Here is an 8811-nt window from a genome sequence, read left to right on the forward strand (position 1 = left end):
CAATACTATCACATGGTGGAGTGTCTGAAACAGTGGGCAAAGAGGCAGTAAAGACTGGGAGACTCGGATCCGGGTGGCTCAGGGGGGGGGAAAACGGGGCGGGGCGGAACAACCCATTTCGGGGGATTATGTAAGCGGCTTGGCAAAGCTTTGGGTCAACGCAAGTCGAGGAACTGACAAGGCAAGTCGAGTACGGACGTATCTCTAGCCTCAAATCAAAGCAAGTCGGTGTGCCGATTTGACTTGATTTGCCTTGTGGGCAGCACTGGTCTAGGTTACGCCGCGCCTCTCCGCGTCCGCAACCGCCCAATCGAGACCCCGCGGCTGGCCCAACATGGTGCCCGTGCCGGAGTGGTCGAGCACCTTGACGGCGACGACGACGGCTTTCTTGGACACCCCGTACGTCTCGCCGGCAACGATGCCCGCCACGTGCGTGCCGCGGCCGTCGTCGTCGGTGTCGGGGGACGAGGCGACGAGTTGACGCCCCACACGGCGCGGTCGCCGAAGTCGACGTGCGAGAGGCGGATGCCTGTGTCGATTACGTAGACGCGGACGTCGTTGCCGGCGGTGTCGCTGTAGTAGTAGCCGGTGTAGCCGCGTCTGCGGTGGGAGATTCGTGCTAGGCCCCAGGATGCGTTGCGCTGCGTGACCATGGTGCGTTTGGCGAGATTGGGGTCGGCTGCTATGGCCGCAGTCTTGACGATAGTGTTTCTCGATATGCTCAATCTTGACTGGACAGTTAGATATCCAGGTGCGCGTTGTTCGGGTTGATATTACCAAGTCACTGCCCATGAGAGCTGGACGAGTTCCGAGGCCGGAATCTCAGCGACATAACCCTGCAAACCCAGAATGTCAAAGGAGCCCAACACTACACGCTTGTTGCCCTTCTTAGAGTTGCCGTCAACGGTGTCCCTCATGCTTCGTTCTTGCGGTAGCATTAACGGTGGCCTTGTACTTGACAATGTACGTGTCCGGAATGACAAGGTCAACCACAGGACTCCTTCATTTTGGATCAGTGGCAAAGCAGAGATTGACGGGAAGACAACTAGGGCAGCGAAGCCACAAACGACGATGTTGGGTCTCATGCTCAAAGTATATCCAAAGTTGATGAGCGGCTGGATTGGGGAGTTTCACTCCAGCTTGAGATTGCAACTCGACACCCAGAAACCTCAACATATCTCAAGAAATTTATTGCTGTTCGGCTGTCCGGTTGTAATCCTAAGCTTTGAAATACGGATTGACCGTGGCTTGTGGGGGTCCTGTCAATCATCGCCGAGCTGGGCATTGCGGCTTCAGCCGACAGCACCAGGTTCCTCAACAGGCTTCTCTGCAAGCCTCCCGAGACATCATGATCTACGGACAGCTAAACTGTGGCCAGACCGGCATTGGTAGATTGCTAAGCGTCTTCGACGCAGTTAGCCGTCATCAACATGAACGTTAAGGAACGTAGGTATCGTAGCGTTTAGTGTAGGACCACGCATTGCTGGCGTTGACAGCTTCGATGTTTCAGGAGGACTTCGAGGTTGTGGCTCGATACAACATGCAAACTGGTCTCCTTGATGTATCGTCCCTGTTTACCAGAATACCGAGAGCTTTAAGCTGCAGCTCTGACTTTATCACCGTGTCTCGCATTCTACGCACTCGCTCCGTCTCCGGCGCCGGAGCCAGAACCAGCTGCAGCACCAGCCCCGGTGTTAGTTCCATTCCCAGCAGCTCCAGCATTCGCCCCATCGGCAGCACCCTTATCGTTACCCTTACTACCCTTACCCTTACCCTTCCCATTCCCCTGTCCTTTCCCCTTCCCCTTCCCCTTGCCTTTGCCCTTGCCGTTACCCTTTCCTTGCCTCTTCACTCGGGAGAAGGTTGTCACCTCTTCCTCCCCTTCCTCGCCGTTGATGGTCGCACCCATATCGTCCACCGTGTCGGTGTTGGTGGCTGAGAAGGACGTGGCTGTGAGATCCCAGGCGGATAGCACCGAGGTCGTGAATCCCGCCGGCGCTGCTGCAATATTAGAAGACAGTTGATTAACAACTTGGGGATGGATATGCGATTTGTGCTGGGCTTACCTGCTGCGCCGCGCTCGCGGACTTGGAATGTTGAGCACGATGTGATCACGAGGAGGAGCGGCGTGATGGCGGCGATGGAGTCTGTCAAGTGCATTCTGAGTTTGGTGGTGGTTAAGGTATGTTCAGAGGATTGTTGATTCTTGGTTGCTGGGGCCAGATGATTGAAACGGATAAACAGATGGACAGTAAGAGAAGAATGAAGCAAATAAAGCCAATGAAGCACTCAATGCTGGATGATATGCTGAAGAGTAAAGGAATGATAGGGTATTCAAGAGAAGATGGTAAGCAGAGTTTGAAGGGGATCACCTCAAGTTGATAGAGAGACAAGAAAGAGGACATATTTAAGCTTTCACACTATCGCCAGGACCGAGAAGGCTGAAAATAGGCACAAGAAAAGGAACAGCTTCAGCTGAGGCTCTCCCACGTTTCAGCCAGTGTATTGAACACCACTAGCCTGTGGCACCTTGTCTCTGGGTAGCTTGTGCGGCGGCGTTGCAAAGGGTTATGAAGCCAACTAGGGCCAGGGTGCCCTTGTACTGGTGAGTCTTGAACGCTCGGATCAGGACGCAACCGTGCAGTTGATGTTTCAAGGGGATCAGCCACACCGTCGTAGCGATACGCCAATGGAAGTCAGTTTAAGCATTTTGGAGCCTTCGATCTCTCAAACCAGGGTAGGCAGCTGTTGCAGGTTTGCGGGGGTGCTCTGCTAGTTGGCAAACAAAGGAAAGCCAAGCAAGGTAATGTACGTTAGGCACTTTGTCATTGAGTGAACTGCAGGAACATCTCCGACACGTGAAAATAGTTATAGTAGTTACGCGTCCAAAAGTTTGGAGCACCCTACACCAACTACCACCAGCCACACGATTGCTGACGTTATACCAAGATACTTATCCTTCTATAACAGCTCACCAGCTTAATTTCTAGCGATATAGATATATTGAGTTTGAAGCCCTAGTTTCAGTCATCAATCTTTCATTTATCAACCCCTGGCTTTCTTAACTACAATTAGTTATTGCCGGGGCATTAAGTTGACTAGCCTGTTAATCTGAGCCTGGTCTATTGACCATCAACAACGCCGAAGACATCTAACGTTAGTAAACTCAGCAACATCCACGTGGTTTTTCTTGAGTAACTAGATGTCTGGATATCCTGCTCTATCCTCTGTTTTAATAGAGCCTATATATGCTCAATAGCGCTAAGATCTGGGCTATGAGCAGGCCGGTCTTCAAGGACGTTATTATGTAATTCAGGAGCCACTCGGTCGAGGATGACGATGTATGTACCAGGTCGTTATCCTGCTGGAAATGCCTCGTACCGTCGTAAATTGGAAGAAGGCCCTTTTCCACTGCCCGTTGATAACTCCAAGAGTTATATCCCCCTTTTTACGGTGGTTGATAGTTACGTTCCATGACTATAAGGTCAGTCCTCCCCCCTTTCTGCATTCCTGCCCAGATTATGATTGAGATAACGTTAGTGCTTTTACCATAAGTTTGTATGTTAACGAAGTTCTTAATCCATTTTTGAGAAGGGAACCAGAAGACCCAAGTTGTTAGGTTACTTGAATTGTTCTAGCAGGACGATTCATCGGTGAAGATAGACTAGAGGTTGGTCAGTAGATTCAGGAGTAAACTTCAGGGTCACTTACCCGTATCAGCACCTCGAGATTCTCTAACTAAAGACACGCAAACTTATATCTGGCCATTGCTATAGCCTTTGTCAATGGAATTTTTTTTGTGCATGCCACTTGCGTATTCGATAATGGCGGAGAACTCGGCGTACTATGATCGAGAGATCCGAGCATTAACTGTATTAGTGAGCAGTTGTATTGTAAGACAGGACTTCCGCTTTGCAAGTTGGATGATATACCGCTTCTCTCGACGTATAAGAATCTCTGGCCGGCCAGTTCTAGGCTTAGATTCAAAGGTAGTAGAAGATTCGAAGCATTGAAGCGATAGTTGGACTGCACGACGGCTGATGGAAAACGCGTTGGCAATAGCCGTTTGGCTAGCCCCCGCTGCAACGGTACTAGCAATAGATGCATATACAGCTGGGGATAACTCCTAGCCAGGTTGACGGCCCACCGTCAATTTGGCACTGGTGTTCTGTTGGTTGGAAGGTTGATGATAAGGGGTGTCGTGTCGCGACGCGAGTTTAAGTTTGTGGGGTGCTCCAGACTTTTGGACACGTACTGTACACAGGAAGCCTGGTTAGGTCTGTTCCTGGTAGATAACTTAAGGTATGGTATGTAGTCATTCCGGGCTTTGAATTGGATGGCAAGGTGTCCATGTGCCCCTGGCTAAGGTACTGTGTTCATTGACCGATCACTATATACCTCAAGATTCATGCAAGTTCCGGACTTTGGTGTAGGAACAACCATCGCCAGAATGTGTTCATGTTCCTCGAGAACCGTCGTGATTCCATGAGTCTCAGGTTCGGCTTGCAGATAGCAGCAGCGTCATCGGCTTTCCCTATCCATAAGAAAGCAAAGAAGGAAGAAGAAAAAGTAAAGAGAAGGAAGGTCGGAAAAGCGAAATAAAAATTACATATAAAGGAAGGGGAGAAAAAAAGAAAGAAGAAAGGCACAGAAAGGCAGAGGAGATAGTAAAGGCTAGAAAAAAAGGAGAGAACAGAGGAGAGAGCAAACACCCTGGAAATGGATGGGACGGTGGGATTATGGAGCATCATTGCAAGATTTCAGTCTGCACCGAAGTGGGGTACAGCACCAAGATGACACCTCAAGGTAGCTTGCATCATGTGTCTGCGTCCGAGCTGTAACCAACACTTGTACCAGACTCAGAGATCAGAGAAGCTGCTTCTCACGGGTTACCGTACATAGGCCCTGGCAACCGCTCGCCAATAGATGACGATGGACTTGGAAAGGGTAGAATGGAATAGAGCAGATCGAGTAGAGCGGTTCACCCTCGGAGAGCACAGCTGCGATGCTGATATGACATGCTTGTTCTATGAAAGGGCAGCATCCATGCCTAATTGTCCACAACTCCACACGGGATCGTTGAAGCAGGCTCCGCTCTGCCTGTTTCCCCCGCTCGCATGTGCAGTTACGAGCACATGCAGGCTACGTCGTGAAACTGCCTCCAGGAAACTCAGGTTATGGTGACGCTTCGACAAATGCTTTTTACCTTAAAATTATCCTCAAGGAACGAGGGAGCAAAGGGGCTCAGGCAATGATACTGACCATCATCCGTACCTTGGATAACCCAGTATTGTCGGAACTTGGTAAACCTGCGGTGAAGGAACCCAACCAAATGTTTTGGTTATGATAGACTGAACCAAAAGCATGGAAATCCAGTTGTTGTCGATCATTTAACTCTATCGGCAAGGGATGCGAGTATAACATATCGAGTACAGATTACACATGCGCATCAAAAGCACACAAGATGCGAAAGGAAGGGGAGCGGGATTAATCTTCCTAGCGAGCTCCCGCCATTGGGCATGACAACGCAGAGTCGAGAGGGGGATGACAACATCGTTGCCTCTGATGTTGCAATTTGTTGGGCTCTCCTCATGCAAACCATCGGGCTTGCGGCAAGCCACCTCTACTAGTTGCTCCTCGAGCAGGCTTTCAGCTGGCATTGCGACCGGCTGTCGGCGTTTCGGCACCGGACCATGGCTAAGACGCTGGCTGGGTACATGGACAAGCCTTCTCTCTTCCTTGCCATGCTGCAAAGGGAGAGAGCCACGAGCTTGGTAGCCGTTTGTTGGCGAAATGACGGGAAAACTAGGCTTTGGCCCGCAAACGCTGGCAATATCCAATCGGGTGCTGATGTACCTTATCCAAGCATTTCAGAGCGCAATTGAAACCAATTGTGCTTGCTGCCGTGGGTACTGTGGCGCACGCATATGCCGTTTGTAATATGAGCCGACGGACATTGGCAGACGTTTTTGCTCTTTTGGACATTGCATGAAGCCGTCTGCCCCTCTTCAGCGAGTCCAGCTCCAGCCAGACTACTGTACAGAGCGGAACAAGCAGGGCGCTTGCTACTCCTTCCACTTGATATTTGGATCTCGTTTTGGTTGTAGGAGGCGAGGTTACACGCATGCCACTTGGCTACCCGGATTGGTGTGACGGAACACAGCTTGATTCGCCCAGGTTCCTGGAACGAGCTGACCGGCCTCACGGCTGGCACCCGCGAGGGCTTGGGGCTGCACTCGCTGTTCGGCCGGCAAAGCTGCCGCCCGACGCTAGGTCGCTTCGTCGATTGGATAGCCAACATTGGGCTGAATCAAGAATGCAGAGTGTTGCAGCCGGGAAGGCCCGATTGAGCAAACCGTTTTCCTAGAAGAGATTCTCTGAGAAAATTTCAGGTACGGAGTCCTGTCGATCGGGCCTCGCTTCTTGGCGCTTCTTGGACCAATACCTCCTCTCAGCGGCTTGACGTGCAAGTTTACTAACTGGGTTGCGGCAATGAGACGCCCTGCACATCCCTACATTACAAGATCTATCACGGCCAATTCAAGACGGTCACTCTTGGAATTCCCTCAATTCTAGGCCCAAGTCGAGACAGCAGAGGCACTTTGTATCAACCAGTTGGGACTGTCGAGGGCCTCGTGCTGAGTGAGACAAGCTGAACTGAGACATTGCCGTCTGCCGTACCTCACGTGTCCCCAGAAGTCTCCGCTAAGGTGTATCTCCCCCGTGTCGGCCATCCCAGAGTTTCGGATCGCAACAACGGGGCTCCGTTTCCTCGAGGTAATTTCTGCTCGATATAATTGAGCCACATGCGTCACCCCGCAGCGATGGGAGGATCCTGAGCCTCCAGCCGGGGATAGCCTTTCCAAGGTCGAGGCTCTGTTGGTTATCCCCCTTGCGGAGGTGACGGATAGCGGAAGGTTACAGGTGCAAAAGACGATGTGGACACGGGAAATGGCCCAAACTCGTAAAGATCGACGATGCCTGGGCCTGAGGGACGTTGACGGCCACGAGCAAGCTGAATGTCGTGGCAAACGGCGGAATCCTACCCGGTTAGTGAGGGCTGGGCCGGCTGGCTGCAGACCGCCGTCTGCGATGGGTAAGGCCACAGCTGGTTGAGGAGCCCCGGGCTGCGACTGCCTTTACCTCGGCGGTTGCACAGCATCGTTGTGTCCCAAAAGGGGCACAGTGATGCGCTGGACGCAAACGACTCGGGAACAAACAAGTAACAATTGGCATGGTCCAACTTTGGAACAAGGCATCTTGGGCATACGGCTGAGAGCCTCGCGAGAACCCGATACCAGTGATGGATCTGAGGATTTTCGCCGAGGACAGCACTATCGAGAGGACGGCTAAGGAGGAAGAAGGTCTATATAAACCCCCTTCCTCTCGTCCCTCCCTTCGGTCTCTTTCCTCTCCAGTATCCATCACAACAAGCAAGCCCAGCCCACAGAAACCGACAAGCCAAAGCCAGCTCCTCAGCCTTCCAAACAGCCAACATGCAGTTCTCGAACATCTTCACCGTGCTGGCCCTCGCCATGACGGCCACTGCCCTCCCTGCCGCCGACGTTGCCGCTCGCACCGACTCCGGATCGTGCAACAACAACCAGAAGGCCATCTGCTGCAACGGCGGCCTCATCGGCGGTATCCTTTGCAGCGTCCAAATCCTCGCAATCGGAGATATCTGCAGCGGCGAAACCTTCTGCTGCTCCAACGACGTGAAACAGGTAAGTTTTCCCTCCGTGGAGGTAGGCTTGTACGGCTGAGCAACACTCTGACGGTTCCTGTGCAGGGCGGTTTGCTCAACATCAACCTCCTCAACTGCGCCAAGCTCCTCTAAGAGGCTCGAGCAAGCACCTGATCTGGTGGTATCGCTGGGGCTGCCAGTATTGCTATCTTCCAGGCAGCCCCATCTTGAATTCGAGCGCATGGACTGGCCGAACTGGAGAAAATGGCGAGGATGATGGTTCTGGTGGGCCTTCAGGAGAATTTATTTTCGCGTCGGCATGGTGTTTGCTCAGGCCTGAGTGTACGCTCGCTGCATCTTCTCAATCTTTCAAAATCCAATCTCTTGCCGGCTACTCAAGTTCGCTTCTCCTCGGTGTGGCGTGCTTGCTGTCTTCTCGTCTTACTGCCATGAATGCTTGGGGGCCATGAGCGTTCGTACAGTTGTAGGTGCTGAAAAAAATGTGAACCGATAACTGGACCCGAGCTGGGAGGTGGTGAAGAGTTTCCACAGTGCTTGTCGAATAGTCAAATAGAATTTGATGAAACAAATTCATCAGATTTGTTGCTTCGACAAGTCATGTTCGCGCATCCCTTTTAACTCTACTAAACTGGCGTCCTGCCAAGAGTCGTTAGGCCCAGAGTAGACTCAGGACACTGTCGTCAGCCATCGGTCAGCTCGTCATGCAGAACAATACATCCGTTCCTAGATACAAATACAAGCAAATCATGAACCTCGTCCATGACGATCACAGCTCACTGCTCGCCTCCACTCCCGAGCTGTCCGTTGACCTGCGACTGTTCCGGTTGTTGGCCAACTTGCTCAAGGTGCCGCCTGTATTTAGGATGAATGGGGGTGAGCCAGCAACGAGAGGGATCACCAAGGCGCTTGGAAAAGCTCAAAACAAGAGTCTACGGATAGTGGCAGAAGCCCTCAAGTCCACACCCACTCGGAACCTTGAAACGGAAACATGGGGGCCGCCACTGGACCTTTACTTCAACAAACGACTGGCTGACTTTGAGGCCCGGCTTCAAATGCCCACTCTGGCCGACGGCCGAGGCGGAAAGAAGACTGCAGGGAGTATTGTT

General features: G+C 52.0%; 4 protein-coding genes across 4 annotated transcripts in view; 1 reads left to right on the plus strand and 3 right to left on the minus strand.

Annotated features, from left to right (window-relative positions):
- N657DRAFT_665977 (subtilisin-like protein) overlaps positions 1 to 1085 on the minus strand; it is a gene marked incomplete at its 5' end in the record, with an annotated part of 2924 nt that extends 1839 nt beyond the window's left edge. Inside the window, 5 exons of the mRNA XM_062795316.1 lie at positions 280 to 405; positions 483 to 731; positions 786 to 836; positions 873 to 954; positions 991 to 1085. Coding sequence (XP_062644372.1) covers positions 280 to 405; positions 483 to 731; positions 786 to 836; positions 873 to 954; positions 991 to 1085 — 603 coding nt within the window. The remainder of the gene's footprint in view (positions 1 to 279; positions 406 to 482; positions 732 to 785; positions 837 to 872; positions 955 to 990) is intronic.
- Positions 1086 to 1633: 548 nt separating this feature from the next.
- Positions 1634 to 2478, minus strand: N657DRAFT_674033 (uncharacterized protein; the record flags this gene model as incomplete). Its single annotated transcript, XM_062795720.1, has 2 exons — positions 2067 to 2478; positions 1634 to 2001 (listed from the first exon to the last, which is right to left on the minus strand). Exons 1-2 carry the CDS (start codon positions 2158 to 2160, stop codon positions 1634 to 1636), a joined length of 462 nt encoding a protein of 153 aa, XP_062644373.1. The 5' UTR covers positions 2161 to 2478.
- Positions 2479 to 4268: 1790 nt separating this feature from the next.
- On the minus strand, positions 4269 to 4853 carry N657DRAFT_148807 (uncharacterized protein). The gene has a single exon (XM_062785963.1). The coding sequence runs from the start codon at positions 4749 to 4751 to the stop codon at positions 4407 to 4409; it is 345 nt and encodes a 114-aa protein (XP_062644374.1). The 5' UTR covers positions 4752 to 4853; the 3' UTR covers positions 4269 to 4406.
- A 2358-nt stretch (positions 4854 to 7211) lies between these two features.
- N657DRAFT_648762 (uncharacterized protein) lies at positions 7212 to 8079 on the plus strand. The gene is made up of 2 exons (XM_062793582.1): positions 7212 to 7724; positions 7790 to 8079. The coding sequence occupies exons 1-2, from the start codon at positions 7497 to 7499 to the stop codon at positions 7835 to 7837; spliced, it is 276 nt and encodes a 91-aa protein (XP_062644375.1). The 5' UTR covers positions 7212 to 7496; the 3' UTR covers positions 7838 to 8079.
- The last annotated feature ends 732 nt before the right edge of the window (positions 8080 to 8811 follow it).

The sequence above is a fragment of the Parathielavia appendiculata genome, assembly GCF_033297405.1.
Source record: "Parathielavia appendiculata strain CBS 731.68 unplaced genomic scaffold N657scaffold_15, whole genome shotgun sequence".
Classification (NCBI taxonomy): Eukaryota; Fungi; Ascomycota; class Sordariomycetes; order Sordariales; family Chaetomiaceae; genus Parathielavia; species Parathielavia appendiculata.